The following is a 19,528-nucleotide window of genomic DNA, read 5'->3' as shown; positions in this document are numbered from 1 at the left end:
TCCGTCCGTGCGGCAGGATACACCCCGAGTAAGAATTTCCGATTAGTCTGCTGTACCGGGTAGTGCTGCGGCTGACACCCTTAAATAACTGTCGGCGCACTACTTCCATCTCTTCATTTTCTCGTCTCATTCCAGCGAGGATTCGTTTGGTAAGAGCTCTATGTTAGTGTATAAGCGCATAAGTAATACCCGCAGCTAGCTAGCCTCTCCATCATGGTGCGCTGCTGTCCCCCCACTCGGTTTAGTTTGTGCTATCTCGTTTGGTTTTCGTCCTTGTTTTTATTACTAACCTGGGCGATACTTTATTTGGTTTATCCAGTATTGTGGTGCAGAAGGTTTGGCTTAGTTGTCTGTCCACAAGAACCCCCCTGGTCATAGCCCTCGGGTTCGGGGACCGCGCCTACCCCACAATATCCGGAGACGGTATGTTTAATTTCGGCCGGCTTGCAGTTCTCCCTGAGAATGAACTAGGTGTCACAAGTCGCAGTTATCTTGTCTAGACTCATGTGTGTTATGTAGCACTATATTGGATCACTCCAGTGTGGTATTATTTCGTGCGGCAGGATACAGTCCGAGTAAGATGCTTCAGTCCAAACACATAAAAGACACCAACTGGCTGAATTCCAAACACACACCTTCCCCCGTCAGCCCTCAAATTAAGTGCACACTTATGATAACATGAGGCATGATGAGTTGACACTTGCAGGGCAAGGTGCGCTGGCAGAGGGAATTCATTTTAAATGGTCGACCTTGGCCTAAAGTTAGTCCCACGGATGTTTTCATTCATCATGGAACCACCGGTAGCTGTGTGTGCTTTCATATGCGCTCAGTCCATTTTGATTGTATTTCATGTCATGGCTAGATGACAAACCATCCGCAGACATCGAATACTAGCCATCCGACGATATCGGGTAAATTGAAAATTACAACTTTCCCTGACAACACATATTGTATGTGCTATCTAGCATTTCCAAAAGCTTAACAAACGTCATTACGTGTTTGTGCATTAGTAGCACAATCTTGAACTTTAGATTCGTTTTTACTTACAATTGTATGGTGACTTGATGTTGGTTTTACGTTTTGGGTGACTTAATCTTCAAATTGAATTATGGAACGTTTTAGGCCCTGAAGTGAACAGAATCTTACACTATCACAAACGAGGACTGAGTTGCCAACTTCCCTTGCTTGGCTAATTGTTAGGACCGGTGGAAAAGATTGCACGAGGATTCCCACAAGGGTAAGTGGAGGGTTTGTATTTTACGCAATTGAAATGCAGCCAGAATTTCAGATTAGTACCAGGTAATACTGCGACTGACCCTCTTCCTTTTATTGGCTCATTCCAGAGGATTTGCATGGTAAGATCTGTTAGTGTGGAAGTATACCTGCAGCTTCAATATCTTGGACCAGCTAGCTAACTATCCTCTCCATCAGGGTGCTCTGCTGTCCCCCCACACGGAATGGCTTGTGCCATCTAGTTTGGGTTTTGTCCTTTTAAAAAAAACTTGAGACAGTGTACTGACCTGTGCGATACTCTGTTTTGTCTACCAGTATTGCAGCGTTGAGGATTCGTCTTAGTTGTCTGTGACTTGTCTGTCCCCGGAACCCTCCCGGTAATAGCCTTCGGCTTCGGGGACCGTGTTTACCCCACAAGATCGGGAGACTGTTTGTTTCGCTCTGGCGGGCTTGCAGTTTTCCCCCTGCGTGAACTAGGTGATGTGAGGTGCACCGTTTCATCCTTCACAGGGCGCAGCCATGTTGCCTAGACTCTTGTGTGTTCCACGGTGAACGAGCTATGCAAAGTAGCTAGCTTAACGAGAGGTGACCATTGTAGGACTAAGCACAGTTGTAAACACACTTTCCTGAAGTCCTGCCAACCAGCACACCCACGTATAAAGCAAGAAATAAGCTATAAACGTGTGAGGTAGAATGCCATGCCCCTTCATGGTCAGGCAGTTCACACTGTTGGCTTAAGTTTTCCACACCGAAAAGCTGCAGCCATTCAGCTCGCCTCCAGATAATGAGACTAAGTATGATACTGTAGGTCCCATTCTATACTATCGTAATGTGTTTACTATAGACACAGTAATAATACTTTTGGCTTCATTTTCCAGTATTGGGCTAAATTTGTTAGCCCAGCCATAGTGAGATTACACTGGGTTTTTTTTAAACGTAGTTGCTGCGTTGTGATAGTTTGTTTCTGTTTTACAGTAATCTATTACACTTAAGGGTTTCAGTGTGTAGCTGTTTTTACTATAGTTCTGTTGCGCTAATTTACAGTACACTGTAAATACCCCTTAATTTAAACATAACTATCGGAGTTTTTCCAGTGTGTAGCTGGGTTTACTATAGTTTTTCTGTTGCACTACTTACAGTAGGTTACAGAGTAACTATGCTAGTTTCCAGTGACTATCCTAGTTTCCCTTGGAAACTCACTTTTTAGCTATTACACTGCCATGTTGCAGTGTGTAGCTAGGGTTATTAGTTTTGTTGTACTTACAGTTAACACTAACTCTTAGTTTCCACTGGAAACTAACCTCAGAACTATTACACTGAGTGTTTCAGTATATACTGTGCCTTTAGAAAGTATTCAGACCCCCATGACCTTTTCCACATTTTGTTACGTTACGGCCTTGTAAAATGCTTAGGAAATTGTATTAAATAAAACAATTTCCTAAGCATTAAATAAAACAATCTACACACAATACCCCATAATGACGAAGTGAAACAGGTTTTTAGAAATGTTTGCAAATGTATAATTTAAAAAAAAATAATTGTTTACATAAGTATTCAGACCCTTTGCTATGAGACTTGAAATTTAGCTCAGGCGCATCCTGTTTCCATTGATCATCCTTGAGATGTTTCTACAACTTGATTGGAGTCCATCTGTGGTCAATTCAATTGATTGGACATGATTTGGAAAGTCACACACCTGTCTATAAAGATCCCACAGTTGACAGTGCATGTCAAAGCAAAAACCAAGCCATGAAGTCGAAGGAATTGTCCGTAGAGCTCTGAGACAGGATTGTGTCGGCACAGATCTGGAGAAGGGTACCAACGTTTCTGCAGCATTGAAGGTCCCTAAGAACACAGGGGCCTCCATCATTTTTAAATGGAAGAAGTTTGGAACCACCAAGACACTTCGTAGAGCTGGCCTGCCCGGCCAAACTGAGCAATCGGGGGAGAATGGCCTTGGTCAGAGAGGTGACCAAGAATATGATGGTCACTCTGTTAGAGCTCGAGAGTTCCTCTGTGGAGATGGGAGAAACTTCCAGAAGTACAACTATCGCTGCAGCACTCCACCAATCAGGCCTTTATGGTAGAGTGGCCAGATGGAAGCCACTCTTCAGTAAAAGGCACATGACAGCCCGCTTGGAGTTCACCAAAAGGCACCTTAAGCCTCCCAGACCATGAGAAATAAGATTCTCTGGTCGGATGAAACCAAGGTTGAACTCTTTGGCATGAATGCCAAGTATCACATCTGGAGGGAACTTGGCACCATCCCTACGGTGAAGCATGGTGGTGGCAGAATCATGTTGTGGGGATGTTTTTTTTTTTTTTTTTCAGAGGCAGGGACTGGGAGACTAGTCAGGATCGAGGGAAGGATTAACAAAGTACAGAGATCCTTGTTGAAAACCTGCTCCAGAACGCTCAGGACCTCAGACTGGGGTGAAGGTTCACCTTCCAACAGGACAACAACCCTAAGCACACAGCCAAGACAATGCAGGAGTGGCTTCGTGTCTCTGAATGTCCTTGAGTGGCCCAGCCAAAGCCCGGACTTGAACCCGATCAAACATCTCTGGAGAGATCTGATCGGACGACTGTGTGATCACGCTCTCCGTAGCCAACGTGAGTAAGACCTTTTAAACAGGTCAACATACACAAGGCTGTGGGGCCAGACGGATTACCAGGACGTGTGCTCCGGGCATGTGCTGACCAACTGGCAGGGGTCTTCATTGACATTTTCAACATGTCCATGATTGAGTCTGTAATACCAACATGTTTCAAGCTGCCCCTGTGTCCAAGAACACAAAGGCAACCTGTCTAAATGACTACAGACCCGTAGCACTCATGTCCGTAGCCATGAAGTGATTTGAAAGGTTGGTAATGGCTCACACCAACACCATTATCCCAGACACCCTAGACCCACTCTAATTTGCATACCACCTAAACAGATCCACAGATGCAATCTCTATTGCACTCCCCACTGCCCTTTCCCACCTGGACAAAATGAACACTTATGTGAGAATGCTATTCATTGACTACAGCTCAGCGTTCAACACCATAGTACCCTCAATGCTCATCACTAAGCTAAGAATCCTGGGACTAAACACCTTCTGCAACTGGATCCTGGACTTCCTGACGGGCCGCCCCCAGGTGGTGAGGGTAGGTAGCAACACTTCTGCCTCACTGATCCTCAATACTGGAGCTGCCCCAGGGGTGTGTGCTCAATCCCCTCCTGTACTCCCTTTTCACCCACGACTGCATGGCCAGGCACAACTCCAACACCATCATTAAGTTTGCAGACGACACAACAGTGGTAGGCCTGATCACCGACAATGACGAGACCGCCTATAGGGAGGTGATCAGAGACCTGGCCGGGTGGTGCCAGAATAACAACCTATCCCTCAACGTAACCAAGACTAAGGAGATGATTGTGGACTACAGGAAAAGGAGGACCGAGCACGCCCCCATTCTCATCGATGGGGCTGTAGTGGAGCAGGTTGAGAGCTTCAAGTTCCTTGGTGTCCACATCAACAACAAACTAGAATGGTCAAAACACACCAAGACAGTCGTGAAGGGGGCACGACAAAGCCTATTCAGGAAACTAAAAAGATTTGGCATGGGTCCTGAGATCCTCAAAAGGTTTCTTCAGCTGCAACATTGAGAGTTTTGGTTGCATCACTGCCTGGTACGGCAATTTTTCGTTCTCTGAATGCAAGGCACTACAGAGGGTAGTGCGTACGGCCTAGTACATCACTGAGGCTAAGCTGCCTGCTATTCAGGACCTCTACACCAGGCAGTGTCAGAGGAAGGCCCTAAATATTGTCATAGACCCCAGCTACCCCAGTCATAGACTGTTCTCTACCGCATGGCAAGCAGTTACCAGAGTGCCAAGTCTAGGACAAAAAGGCTTCTTAACAGTTTTTACCCCCAAGTCATAAGACTCCTGAACAGGTAATCAAATGGCTACCCAGACTATTTGCATTGTGTGCCCCTCCCAACCCCTCTTTTTACACTGCTGCTACTCTGGTTATCACGTGCATAGTCACTTTAACCATATCTACATGTCCATACTGAGGTTGACCGATTATGATTTTTCAACACCGATACCAATTATTGGAGGACCAAAAAAGCAGATACCGATTTTAAATCGGTAGATTAAAAAAAATAAAAAAAATATTTGTAATAATGACAATTACAACAATACTGAATGAACACTTATTTTAACTTAATATAATACATCAATAAAATCTATTTAGTCTCAAATAAATAATGAAACATGTTCAATTTGGTTTAAATAAGGCAAAAACAAAGTGTTGGAGAAAAAAGTAAAAGTGCAATATGTGCCATGTAAAAAAGCTACCGCTTAAGTTCCTTGCTCAGAACATGAAAGCTGGTGGTTCCTTTTTAACATGAGTCTTCAATATTCTCAGGTATGAAGTTTTAGGTTGTAGTTATTATAGGACTATTTCCCTCTATACCAGTGTAACAGTATAGCTTCCGTTCCTCCCTGGGCTCGAACCAGGAACACAACGACAACAGCCACCCTCGACACAGCGTTACCTATGCAGAGCAAGGGAAACAACCACAGGCTCAGAGCGAGTGACGTTTGAAACGCTATTAGCGCGCGCTTACTAGCTAGCCATTTCACTTCGGTTACACCAGTCTCATCTCGGGAGTTGATAGGCTTGGAGTCATAAACAGCGCAATGCTTGAAGCACAACGAAGAGCTGCTGGCAATACGCAAGGAAAGTGCTGTTTGAATGAATGTTTACGCGCCTGCTTCTGCCTACCACCGCTCAGTCAGATACTTAGATAGTGGTATGCTCAGTCAGATTATATGCAACGCAGGACACGCTAGATAATATCTTGTAATATCATCAACCACGTGTAGTTAACTAGTGATTATGATTGATTGCTTTTTTATAAGATAAGTTTAATGCTAGCTAGCAACTTACTTTGGCTTACTGCACTCGTGTAACAGGCAGTCAGTCTCCTTGTGGAGTGCAACAAGAGGCAGGTCGTTATTGCGTTGGACTAGTTAACTGTAAGGTTGCAAGATTGGATCCCCCGAGCTGACAAGGTGAACATCTATCGGTCTGCCCCTGAACAAGGCAGTTAACCCACCGTTCCTAGGCCGTCATTGAAAATAAATAAGAATGTGTTCTTAACTGATTTGCCTAGTTAAATAAAGATTAAATAAAGGTGTAAAAAAAAAAAAAAAATCCCAAAATTCCGATTTATGGAAACTTAATCGGTCATTCCGATTAATCGGTCGACCTCTAGTACATACTACCTCAATCAGCATGACTAACCGGTGTATGTAGCCTCGCAAGTTTTATAGCCTACTTACCTACTGTTCACCTAATACCTGTTTTGCACTATTGGTTAGAGCTTGAAAGGTAAGCATTTCATTGTAAGGTCTACTACACCTGTTGTATTTGGCGCACTTGACAAATAAACTTTGATTTGAAAATAGCTGGGCAGCAACTAGGGTTGCAGATTTTGGGGAATATTCAGAGGTGCAAACTTTTACGTGGGAATTAATATTAATACTATTTAAATGTAGCTGTTTTTTTGCATTGGATTTAAACTCGGCAACAAAAGTCCCCTCACTGTCGACTGCATTTATTTTCAGAACTTAACCTGTGTAAATATTTGTATGACCATAAGATTCAACAACTGCGACACTGAACAAGTTCCACAGACGTGACTAACAGATAGTGAATAATGTGTCCTTGAAGTGTGTAAAATCAAAAGTAAGTCAGTATCTGGTGTGACCACCAGCTGCATGAAGTACTGCAGTGCATCTCCTCCTCATGGACGGCACCAGATTTGCCAGTTCTTGCTGTAAGATGTTACCCCACTCTTCCACCAAGGCACCTTCCCGGACATTTCTGGGGGGATGGCCCTAGCCCTCACCCTCCGATCAAACAGGTCCCAGACGTGCTCAAGGGGATTGAGATCCGGGCTCTTTGTTGGCCATGGCAGAACAGTGACATTCCTGTTTTGAAGGAAATCACGCACAGATCAAGCAGTACGGCAGGTTGCATTGTCATGCTGGAGGATCATGTCAGGATGAGCCTGCAGGAAGGGTACCACATGAGGGAGGAGGATGTCTTCCCTGTAACGCACAGCGTTGAGATTGCCTGCAATGACAACGAGCTAATTCTGATGATGCTGTGACACACCGCCCAAGACAATGACGGACCTCCAAATTGATCCCGCTCCTGAGTACTGGCCTCGGTGTAACGCTCATTCCTTTGACGATAAACGCGAATCTGACCATCACCCCTGGTGAGACAACCTCGACTCGTCAGTGGAGAGGACTTTTTGCCAGTCCTGTCTGGTCCAGCGTCGGTGGTTTTGTGCCCATAGGAGACGTTGTTGCCGGTGATGTCTGAGGACCTGCCTAACAGGCCTACAAGCCCTCAGTCAATTCTCTCTCAGCCTATTGCGGAGAGTCTGACTACTGATGGAGGGATTGTGTGTTCCTGGTGTAACTCGGGCAGTTGTTGCCTTCCTGTACCTGTCCCGCAGGTGTGATGTTCGGATGTACCGATCCTGTGCAGGTGTTACATGTGATCTGCTACTGCAAGGATGATCGGCTGTCCGTCCTGTCTCCCTGTAGCGCTGTCTTAGGCGTCTCTCAGTACGGACCTTGCAGCATGCTCACGCAAATGAGCAGGGACCCTGGGCATCTTTCTTTTGATGTTTTTCAGGGTCTGTAGAAAGGCCTTTTTTTAGTGTCCTAAGTTTTCATAACTGTGACCTTTTAATTACCTACTGTCTAAGCTGTTAGTGTCTTAACAACCATTCCAAAAGGTGCATTTAATTGTTTATGGTTCATTGAACAAGCATGGGAAACGGTGTTTAAACTCTTTACAATGAAGATCTGTGAAGTTATTTCGATTTTTACGAATTCTTTGAAAGACAGCGTCCTGAAAAGGGGTTGTTCCTCTTTTTGCTGAGTTTATTTACCATATCATGTGGAGACGAACTCAAACTTTTACCTTAGTCATTTGCCATGTCTACTTATGATAAGTCCTTCCAATAGATTAAAACCAAAAAACAATTTAGTTATGAATTGACTCTTCACATGGGATGATTTCACTGAACAACAAAAGGGAATATTGATTGATCCATCGCATCTCCCCAAAATATTTAACATACATCTGTGAAATGATAGTCTAGAAACTAAAGCTTTGGTTGTCTTCCTCTCAGGCTTCCATGTCTTCTCCATGGACCTCAATGTCCACCTCCTTGAACGTCAGACTCTGAAGCCTCATCTTCCCTGTCACTTTCCAATCTTGTTGATGACTCGTTCTCAAAAAGCCTCAAATTTGCCACCAGGCCAAGGTGGCGAGACACCGTAGTGTTGACACCATAGGCCTTGTTGATCTCTGCACCAGATAGGATGCTCTTGCCAGCATACTTGGGGTCCAACATGTACGCTGCGGCGTGTGTGGGCTTTAGGCAGAAGTCTTCAAGCTTTTTGATGTATTTCAGAACTGCAGTTTCCACTGTTTGGCGCGACAGTGAAGTGGGAAGGGCAGTATGGATTTCTTCTCTTACATCTGCAAGCAGAGTCTGAACATCAGACAGGATGGCATTGTCTCCCTCAATCTGCAATGGCTACTGCTATAGGTTTCAGGCTGTGTACCACTCTCCCAAAATGCATCATCCAGGAGGATACTCTTGATTGGGGCTGTGCATATTGACAGACTGTGATATGGCCACTTCTTGTAGAGACTCCTTCCCCTCCAGGTACCTGTCAAACATGATGACAACACCACCCCAATGGGTGTTGCTGGGCAGCTTCAATGTGGTGCTCTTATTCTTCTCACGTTGCTTGGTGAGGTAGATTGCTGCTATAACTTGAAGACCCTACACATACCCAACTATTTGCTTGGCTCTCTTGTAGAGTATCCATTGTTTTGAGTGCCATGATGTCTTTGAGGAGTAGATTCAATTCATTAGCATCACAGCCGATGGGTGTGATGGTAGGACTCCTCCACTTTAGACCAAGCAGCCTTCATGTTCACAGCATTGTCTGTCACCAGTGCAAATACCTTCTGGTGTCCAAGGTCATTGACTGCTTTCAGCTCATCTGCAATGTAGAGACCGGTGTGTCTGTCCCTTGTGTCTGTGCTCTTGTAGAATACTGGTTGAGGGGTGGAGATGATGCAGTTAATTATTCCTGGTCACGAACATTCAACCATCCATCGGAGACGATTGCAATAGTCTGCTTTCTATGATTTGCTTGACCTTGAACTCTGCATCCAGCAAATGAGTAGATAAAGCATGTCTGGTTGGAGGGGTGTATGCTGGGCGAAGAACATTCAGAAATATCTTCCAATACACATTGCCTGTGAGCATCAGAGGTGAACCAGTTGCATACACAGCTCGAGCAAGACATTCATCAGCATTTCTAAGTTCCTCCATTGAGTCAAACAAACGTATGACTCCAAGAGGAGCATGAGCTGTTGCTACCGATAAGGTGTCTGATTTATCATTTTCACCTCGAACAGAAATAGAGGGGCTTTTGTCAGAGGTTGTTAGCGCTGAGGGAACTTTATGCACTTGGCCAGATTCTGCATCTGTGTTCCATTCTTCACATTTGGCACAGTATTTGCAAATGTACACAGCTTTTCCTTCTCCGTTAGCTGCAGTGAAATGTCTCCACACATCAGATGGTGGCAGTTTCCTGTTAAGATTAGGGGGGAAAAAAATAGAAAACCCTAAATTAATTTCCATTTACAGATAAATAGTTAAGCAGTTAGATTAAACAACTCCTTTGTAAGAAATGTTTTAAAATGAAACATGTATGGGAACAGGTGAATGAACACTCCTCAGTTAGCAGGCTCAAGCAAGCTAAATCCCACATGGTAGCAGAAACTAACTACTAGTAAGTGTTAATTTCTAACTAATTTAAACACACTTTGCTGTAGGCAACTATTTACTAGTTAACAAAAAATAATGTATGTCATATAAAATATTCACCACACCCAGTATTGTAATCAAAACTTACCAGAAAGCATGTAGTCCTTGGCTCAGACAGTGTAGTAGTGTGGGCTCCATAGCATCTCATTAGTGTGCAAGATCTTGAGAATCAGCTGTACATGTGATGGAAGAATGCACTGTGCATGCGGAGGGTTACAATTCCTATGAATTGAGGATAGTTTATCCAAAATATGCCACAAGACCTATAATTTCCTTGTGTATCCCACAAAAGCTTACTGTCATAATCTAACTTTTTAAAATTATTTTTTTTGCCCTGGAAATTAACTTCCCATGGGAAAATTCCGGAAAGTTTCTGACCCTTTGCAAACCCATCCAACCTGACGGAGCTTGCAGAGAATAATGGGAGAAACTCCCCAAATACAGGTGTGCCAAGCTTGAAGTGTCATACCCAAGAAGACTCGATGCTGTAATCGCTGCCAAATGTGCTTTAACAAAGTACTGAGGAAACAGACTGAATACTTATGGAAATGCCTATTTCATTTTTTGCCAGGTGTCCCTGCCTGTGTGGCACTCTGTAGTCACCCTGAGGTGCTGGCATTGGCAGCTTCTCACAGGCCCAAAAGCCAAACAGAGACGCAAGTGGAGTCCACATGGGCACTGAATACAGTGATGGAAGGCTATGACCTATGATGCTGGCCACCGCTGTAGTTCTGGTTTTCTAGTGTTAATGCCTTGGTTGACAATGTTTCAGAAGGAGTTCAGATTACCTACATCCAAACCCCTCATTCTGGCCAAGGGTTCTGTCTGACAGACACGTTAACCTGTCAATAAAGTTGTCCACACTCGCTGTTTCAGGTGAACTAGAGTTTTCCCCCAGTGTGTTGTGCCTTGCTAGGGCAATAGACACTTTTCACAGACGCAGGCAATACGAAAGCTTCATCAGGTAACTATGGTGAGAGTGTTGGGCAAGGGCCTATCCAACCGGATTCTCACATTGCATGGTGCACACTGTTACTGCAGCATTTTGGCCGCCCTGTCTGCCTTTGCCTTTTGCTGTGGTGGCACATTCTGCTGTGGTGGCACATTCTATTGTAGGAATTAACTGCCTTACCTGGATGTTTGGATAGTCTGCCCAATCAGTGAACAGGCCACAGACACAAGGACCCTATTGACACATTCGAGTTATGGGACTCAACCTAATGAGAAGTCACATGAACCCCCCCCCCCCCCCCCCCCCCACGGAAGGTGATCTACCTCAGGATGTCCATAGACTCGACTCTCATGAGGGCACATCTCCCTTAGGCGAGAGTAACAAAATTGGTGGCTTCACTGTTGGTTCCACTTGGCATTCTCCATCAGGCCACTCATGCGATGGTTCAACTCCCACAGGCGGCCCCAAATCAACAGACACCGTCAACTGTTCGTGATTAGTGAATGTTTGAGGATTTCATCGAAGTGGCTATCCCGCTCCTTCCTGGTAAAGGGTGGGAGCCTGATCCGAGTCCACCGCAGAGAGCTGGTGTGCACTGAAGCCTCTGACAGGTTGAGGTGCTGTGTTCAGAGCCAGTTAGCAACTGGAGCTCAGGGTGGTTTGCCTAGCTCTTCAACAATTCCAGCCCTACCTGGTAGGACAGCATTTCCTAATCCAATGGTTCGGGAGCTCTTGCCATGGGCCCAGACCCGTTCAGCATTGATCAGAGTAGCATATATCCCAGGGTTCTTGAACAATGCAGCAGACATGCTCTTGAGAGATGATGCTTTACAATGGTTCAGCCTCTCGGGGACCCCATGGCAGCTGCCCTTAAGGCCCAACCTTCTCTTCAGGCTGGGGGACCACTGGCATCTGGACCCACATGCTTCGGGCTTGGCCTCAGAGCCGTTAGTGGACCAGTCTTGGCCTTCAGGACAATGTGGTGAACACGTTGCAGAGTGCCATGGTTTCTTCTACCAATGCGTCATATGAAATGTGGTGGGGCATATTGTGTACATGGTTTGAGAGCAATATGTGCAAATGGTTTTCAGTCACAGCTTGATCCGGTCTGAGCGGAATCCACATTTAGTGTATTTAGCCGTCATGACGAAGGCCAAGAGGGACCCATGGCTGGCTACCCATTGCTCTCCAAATTTTATGGAGTTCGACGTCAGTGTCCAGCAATGGCCCGCTCTGTGCCAAACTGGAACATTGACGTGGTGCTGTTAGCGCTTGCTAAGCCGCCCTTGAGCCCCTAGAGTCGATGACTTTGAAGCACCTATCCATGAAGATGGCAATCCTGTTGGCTATTACCTCCACTAAGAGGGTGAGTAAACTTCATGCCTTTTTCAGTGAGCACTGAATGCATTTCAGAATGAGTCCAGACAATTCTTGACGAAGGTCCTGTTTGACAGACATGTGAACCGGCCCTTACATTTGTCAGCAAATGCTCTTCCTGCGGCTTCTGCTGTAGTGGCGCATTCTACTAGAGGACTAGCTACATCGTGGGCACTGCTGCAAGGAGTTCCCCTCAATGACGTGTGCTTTAGCCAGTTGGGCATCATCTAGCACCTTTTTCTAGTTACTATCGAGTCATTGTTGCGCTTGGCTTGGTGTTGCCTCCATTTCCCTGAGTGGGGATAGAGGGATATAGCAACTATGACTGCCCTGAGCTCAGTCCTACCCTTACCTAGTTCACAGATTTTTAATCTTGTATTGTGATACCATATTGGAGTGATCCAATATAGTGCTATATAACAAAGGTTATTTGAGCTATTGGATCACTTAAGGGGGTCAGCCGCAGCACTACACCGGACTAATCGGAAATTATTACGCAATGTATCCTGCCGCGCGGAAGGGTACCATATGGGAGTTATCCACATAAATGGTTACACTTATTACACACAAGAGTGATCCACATGTAACCTTCGTTATTTTTCTAATAAACTCAGCAAAAAAATGTACGTCCCCTTTTCATGACCCTGTCTTTCAAAGATAATTTGTAAAAATCCAAAACTTCACAGATCTTCATTGTAAAGGGTTTAAACACTGTTTCCCATGCTTGTTCAATGAACCATAAACAAATAATGAACAGGCACCTGTGGAATGGCCGTTAAGACACTAATGGCTCACAGACGATAGGCATTTAAGGTCAGTAATGAAAACTTAGGACACTAAAGAGTCCTTTCTACTGACTCTGAAAAACACAAAAGAAAGATGCCCAGGGTCCATGCTCATCTGTGTGAACGTGCCTTAGGCATGCTGCAAGGAGGCATGAGGACTGCAGATGTGGCCAGGGCAATAATTTGCAATGTCTGTACTGTGAGACGCCTAAGACGGTGCTACAGGACGGACAGCTGATCGTCCTTGTAGGCCTGTTGTTAGGCAGGTCCTCATCAGACATCACCGGCAACAACGTCGCCTATGGGCACAAACCCACCGTTGCTGGACTGGCAAAAAGTGCTCTTCACTGAGGAGTTGTGGTTTTGTCTTACCAGGGGTGGTTGTCAAATTTGCGTTTATCGTCGAAGGAATGAGCGTTACACCAAGGCCTGTACTCTGGAGAGGGATCGATTTGGAAGTGGGGGGATTGTCATGGTCTGGGGCGGTGTGTCACATCATCAGACTGAGCTCGTTGTCATTGCAGGCAATCTCAACGCTGTGCGTTACAGGGAAGACATCCTCCTCTCATGTGGTACCCTTCCTGCAGGCTCATCCTGACATGATCCTCCAGCATGACAATGCCACCTGCCATACTGCTCGTTCTGTGTTCTTAGGTACCGTTCGCTAGGCTACCTGCTATTTTGTATACAGCGTGTTTCAAAGTTTTGCTAGCGACATTGAAATCATGGAGACTTGAGCAGGCTTAAACATTGCTAGCTGGTCAGCTACCTTAGTACAGAAATATTTCATTACTATACTGTAAGTTGCTCTGTTCATGCAAGTAAAATGTAAATACAGTTCTAAACATTTATCCATGCTAACGAGCTAGCTAGCTAGCTGTTTAACAAAGCTAGGCCAAAACAGCTTCTATTTTTGGTTGTACGAGATCATTGTGGGCTTTCCATGCTCTGTTGTATGCTTGTTCGGGATGAGTGCAAAGGCAGTTTTCCCATGAACAATTTTTTATAACTTTTCATACTCAAACTAACATCCATGCTTATCTACAGGAGAATTGTGCACCCATTTGACCATTGCTGAGAACCCATCCCAGGAACCCCTTATTGAGATTCCACCATGGAGGATGTTCAGGTGGAGGAAGATGTCCCAAAGGAGGGGGCAGAGGTGGAGAACCCAGAGCCATTATCTGCAGAGAGCTATGCAGCAGAGTCCATGGCTGCAGACATGGACCCCTGGATCATATTTGACTCTCGCAAAACGCCTGCAGCTGAGTTTGACGGCTGGCTGGAGACCAACAGGCCATCCCAGGTGGGGCGCTTTGGGGACGAGGAGGGTGGTAAGGGACCTGTGGGGTGGATTGCTGTGTTGGGCCCGGACCACTGCCCTGCCACAGGGGACATCACTGGACTCCAGGCGAGCTGGGAGAGGCTGCTGACCAGCGGGAGAACCATCACCTTCCAGACGGTGAAGGAACTGGCACTGAACCACGGGGTGCTCACCGGCAAGTGGCTGATGCACCTGGACTCAGGCTTCAAGGTGGACCATGCCTGGGAGTGTGTGGCCAGAGCAGCCCTGGAAGGGAAGATCTTCCAGACCAAAGTGAGCCCGCGCGACCCCAAGTCTGACCGTAAGCACGTCATCTGTTCCTATAACAAGGACTTCACAGACGAGAACGAGGTGATGAGGCTGGATGCAGTCATCCGGGCCACGGGGGTCAAGTGCTCGCTGTCCTTCAAGCCGGATGTTTACACTTACCTGGGTATTTATCGCAACAACCGCTGGAATCTCTGCCCCACAATCTACGAGAGCAAGTACGACCTGGAGTGTGTGCCCCGACGTTCCCACATCGTCAACAAAGTCACCAATCTGGAGGTCACCTAGGAAAGGAGTGTGGGAGGATAGTTTGCTATTGCTAAACAAGCACTTAGCCTGACTCATGGCATGTGTCCAACACTATGTTGTACAGTACTGTACTTCTGACTTGGGTTCAGTTAATTCCCCGAAGTATGGGGTTTAATATTTCTGAGTCCTTCCTATACATCTCAAAGCAGACTTGTTCATCGTGCTGAAATTAATTTCAGATAATTTCTTGCCATAGTTCATTAGTGTGCTTCAAGATTCAGATTATATTGTTTACATACAAGCAAAAATGTTTTACTACTTCAACAAAAATGTTGTAAATCAAGTCTTTAATCTACTTATTTGGTAGTGCGGCTGCCATCCACAACTCTGAAACTAGAGCTTGCCACTGGTCATGCAGTGACTGAATACATGCATGTTTTGTTGTGATTCTGTACATTTAACATTTACAAAGATGTCAAGGTATCTGTAATAAAAATGTCTTACCACTTTCATTGTTTGGCTTCTATGTTTTGTACTCAATGTTATCAATTACAACAATTGCCAAATAAATGTATTTTAAACATTCTGTTGTATTGTCAGTTATCCTCTACAGGATCGGTGGGTTCCCCATGGAACGGTTGAGCTAACGTATGCTAATGAGATTGTAAGTAATGAAAGTTTCCCAGGACATAGACATCTGATATTGGCAGAAAGCTTAGATTAACAAGAATTTAACCGCACTGTCCAATTTACAGTAGCTATTAGTGAAAGAATACCATGCTATTGTTTGAGTGCACAGTTATGAACTTAATGTTAATAATAAACCAATTAGGCACATTTGGGGAGTCTTGATACAAAATTTAACAGAAATGCAATGGTTCATTGGATCAATCTTCAACCTTGCACATACACTGCTGCAATCTTGTGGTAAATCTAAATTGTACCTGGGCTGGAATAATACATGACCTTTCTCTTGCATTTCAAACCGTAATACAAATTTTAAAAACAATGCGTTATTTTGTACCAACTTTTACCAGAGCTGTGTTATTCTCCTAGTTCACATTTCCACATACTTCAAAGTGTTTCCTTTCAAATGGTATCAAGAATATGCAAATCCTTGCTTCAGGTCCTGAGCTACAGGCAGTTAGGCAGTCATTTCAGGTAAAATTTAAGGGGCAGCTCCTTAAGAGGATTATTTATACTGTATTGAGGGACATTGTGGGAAGTGTAGTAGGCAACACGTACAATCACTTAGCAAACCCAAATGTTTCAATTAATCTCATTTTCTGTCTGCATATATACTTCTACAAAATTATTATACAAGTGTCTGTTTTCAGTGAGGCAGCATTGGTTTAAGTACAGAGTTATGGTTTAATTAAACATGTTTTATTTTATGTAAAATGAACTGCAGCCGAAGTTCATATACCATACCGCAAAATGTAATCGTATCACACTGGCCTAAAAGCAAACTACACTGAATGAGCATAATTGACGGGCGGAAATGATATGAGATACCGACTCGACTAACAAATCTTTTTTACTAAGCATATCAGTGAATCTGCTACATTTCTGACATCTATAAACAATATCCTTCCTTTTCCAACGATGTATTGAAAATTACAGTGACAAGTTAATGTTAACATGGTAAAACTACATAACATTTTAGATATGTCACCAAGGTGAGTACTATATCGCGCATATCACCTAAGGCAGGGGCATCACTCATTCCATTGAGGGCTGCTGGCTTTTCCTTTAAATGAAGCCCTAGACAACCAGGTGAGTGCAGTGCCTTACTAATCAGTAACCTTAATTCATCAAGTACAGGGGAGGAGCGAAAACCCGCAGACACTCGGCCCTCCGTGGAATGAGTTTGACACGTGATCTAAAGCCTAAGCACATTGTCGTTTCAATGTATTCTTCTCTTGCTTTATAGTACAGTGATATTACACTACCTACACTATAGGCTAGTAGTACACTTCCAATTTAAATTTTGAATGGTTGTAATGCATAGACATCTGCCTCATCTACAAATATATCGGATGTCAGTCATTTCACGGAGGGCCTGCAGGTTTTTTTCCCCCTTTCAATTAAGACCGACAATCAGGTGAGGGGAGTTCCTTACTAATTAATGACCTTAATTCATCAAGGAAGTACATGGGAGGAGCGAAAGCCTGCAGCCACTTGGCCCTCCGTGGAATGAGTTTGAGGACCAACCATTAATGATTTATTGGTTGTTAGATTAGGTAACTAAACTGGGAACTTATTTTGTGCTTGCAAAAATGATTCCCTTTTTTTGAGAAATATTTTCCCTTTCACATCCAAAATGTTAAAGTTCCAAATGACAAGCTGTGAAAGCCAAGGTTAATATTATGACCCGATTTCTGGTAAAAATCAGAATCTACTGACATTCTTCGAGTCCAACAAAATATATAGCACACAAACAAGCACAATATAATAGATGACAGAGCAATCATTTTAATTCTTATTTGGAGAGCAACCACGACTACAAGGTGTCGAAAGCGTTCTACAGGGATCCTGGCACGTCTCCAACTTGACAGCACAAGTTGGCTGGATTTTATTTGGGTGGTGGACCATTCTTGATACAAATGGGAAACTTGTGAAAAACCTAGCCGCGTTGCAGTTCTTGACACAAACCGGTGCGTCTGGCACCTACCATACCCCGTTCAAAGGCACTGAAATCTTGTCTTGCTCATTCACCTTCTGATTGACACACAATCCATGTCTCAAGGCTTATAAATCCTTCTTTAACCTGTCCCCTCCCTTTCATACACTGATTGAAGTAGATTTAACAAGTGACCTCAATAAGGGATCATAGCATTCACCTGGTCAACTCTGGACCTCAAAGCCAGTGCCACTGCATTTTTTTCATTGTTCCCCTCTAACCAGGGAGAGATTTAGTCCTGGGACACCAGGTGTGTGCAATTATTATCAGGTAGAACAGGAAATCCAGCAGGCTCTGGACCTCTGGGTAAGAGTTGAATATCCCTGGGCTATGTAATGGAAAGAGCAGGTGTCCTTAATGTTGTGTGTACTCTGTATGTTACATCTTCAGGCGTTGTAGGAAAGATGCAGTGTTAAAAACATCGTCAGCCTAAGTTCCATTGCTATCGGGAAACCGGGACCTGGACTATCCAGTCCATACATTGACAATGATTCACGAATACACATTTCAAACCGTGAAGTTCTTAGGGACCAGGAGTGAATACCACTGCCTTTGGAGACTAGATACAAGCCTGGGTTTATACACAACCCATTGGAGGTGTATCTTTATGGGTTGACAAAAAGTGACAAATCCTTGGGTCTCGTGATTGCCCACAAACTGGCAGTTACCAGGGGTTCCCTGTAGCCCTCTCTCATATTCACTCTGTTCATCGAGTACAGGTAGGGTTCTGCAGCTGTCCCAATTAACATGTCCACAATCCACATAGAGAAGAGCGCAAACAGCACCATCTGATTCTCGATCAGCCAGCCAAATGTATTTTCTTTGTAGTCCATTAGAATAACAAGTACAAGGGAAGTTTGGTTGGAAGGGAGCTGGGTCTACAGAAATGTAGTATTGCAGTAAAAATATCTGTAAAATCAGAGCGGTCTCTAAGTCTGATGTCCGGACACGAAACCGGCCTGGTTGCCACTGTTCAGGATGGAAATGAGACGGTCTTCGTCCATGGAGCTGAAGACGTCCAGGTCGTCGAGGACGGCCGGCTGGCTGGAGTTGCCAGGAGAACTGTCGATCATGCCCTCACTCTGGAGCAGGTTCACGATGCTGTTGGGGTAGTTCATCCAGGTGCTGCCGCCACAGCTGTTGTTGACCACAGGGTTGGTGGCAGGTAAGTGGCAGGGTGCCTGAGCGACCGACACCCTACTGTTCCCTGGCCCCTCTCCAGCCAGACCACTCTGGACCAGCATAGCCTGGAAGTCGTCGATGTTTATGTTATCTAGTGTCCCTGACTGGTGGACCTCAGAGAAGCTGGGGAACTCGGGTAGCTCCTCATCCACCATGGGGCCATCCACCCTGAACTGGGAATCCTGGACCCCGTAGGTAGAGGTGGGCTCTGGGGTAGCGGCTGCGCCAACTGGCTCCTGGGGACTAGCGAAGGTGGAGAAGGTGAAGCCGTGAAGGTCCGACAGGTTGACGGTGGGGAAGGCCTGTGAGGTGGCTGCAGATGCCTGGGGGTTGGTGAATTGGGCCACGGGGGTGGCTTTGTGTTGGGAGTCCAAGGTCAGGCTGTTGAGGAACTTCCAGGTCTCTGCTGGAGTGGAGGAGGAGGGCTCTGCTTTGGGCTGGGTTCGGAACAGCTGGCCAGGCTGGGGGCTATCATAGTAGGGCTGGGGCTTCACAGAGGCGGCACGAGGGGGCGCCACTAGGTTCACTGCAAGACACAAACAGTC

The 19,528-nt window shown here is 45.2% G+C and overlaps 2 protein-coding genes across 6 annotated transcripts in view; one reads left to right on the top strand and one right to left on the bottom strand.

The window, feature by feature from the left end:
- Positions 1 to 13: 13 nt before the first annotated feature.
- On the top strand, positions 14 to 15,630 carry c21h11orf68 (chromosome 21 C11orf68 homolog). 4 transcript variants are annotated; one of them, XM_021578196.2, is made up of 3 exons: positions 14 to 149; positions 1,123 to 1,237; positions 14,326 to 15,630. In XM_021578196.2, the coding sequence occupies exon 3, from the start codon at positions 14,393 to 14,395 to the stop codon at positions 15,155 to 15,157; it is 765 nt and encodes a 254-aa protein (XP_021433871.1). In that variant the 5' UTR covers positions 14 to 149; positions 1,123 to 1,237; positions 14,326 to 14,392; the 3' UTR covers positions 15,158 to 15,630. The 4 variants fall into 4 exon arrangements, with proteins under 4 accessions (XP_021433871.1, XP_021433873.1, XP_036814035.1 ...); XM_036958140.1 differs by lacking the exon at positions 14 to 149 and adding an exon at positions 401 to 423; XM_021578197.2 differs by lacking the exon at positions 14 to 149 and adding an exon at positions 519 to 911.
- LOC110500691 (putative transcription factor p65 homolog) overlaps positions 15,449 to 19,528 on the bottom strand; it is a 28,661-nt gene continuing 24,581 nt past the window's right edge. For both annotated transcript variants that reach the window (XM_021578194.2, XM_021578195.2), the window contains exon 11: positions 15,449 to 19,509. In XM_021578194.2, the coding sequence (XP_021433869.2) occupies positions 18,731 to 19,509 (779 nt within the window). In that variant the 3' untranslated portion in view covers positions 15,449 to 18,730. The remainder of the gene's footprint in view (positions 19,510 to 19,528) is intronic.

The sequence above is a fragment of the Oncorhynchus mykiss genome, chromosome 21 (assembly GCF_013265735.2).
Source record: "Oncorhynchus mykiss isolate Arlee chromosome 21, USDA_OmykA_1.1, whole genome shotgun sequence".
NCBI classification, from domain to species: domain Eukaryota; kingdom Metazoa; phylum Chordata; class Actinopteri; order Salmoniformes; family Salmonidae; genus Oncorhynchus; species Oncorhynchus mykiss.
Note: the sequence above shows the minus strand (reverse complement) of the source record. Positions and strands in the feature narration are given on the sequence as shown.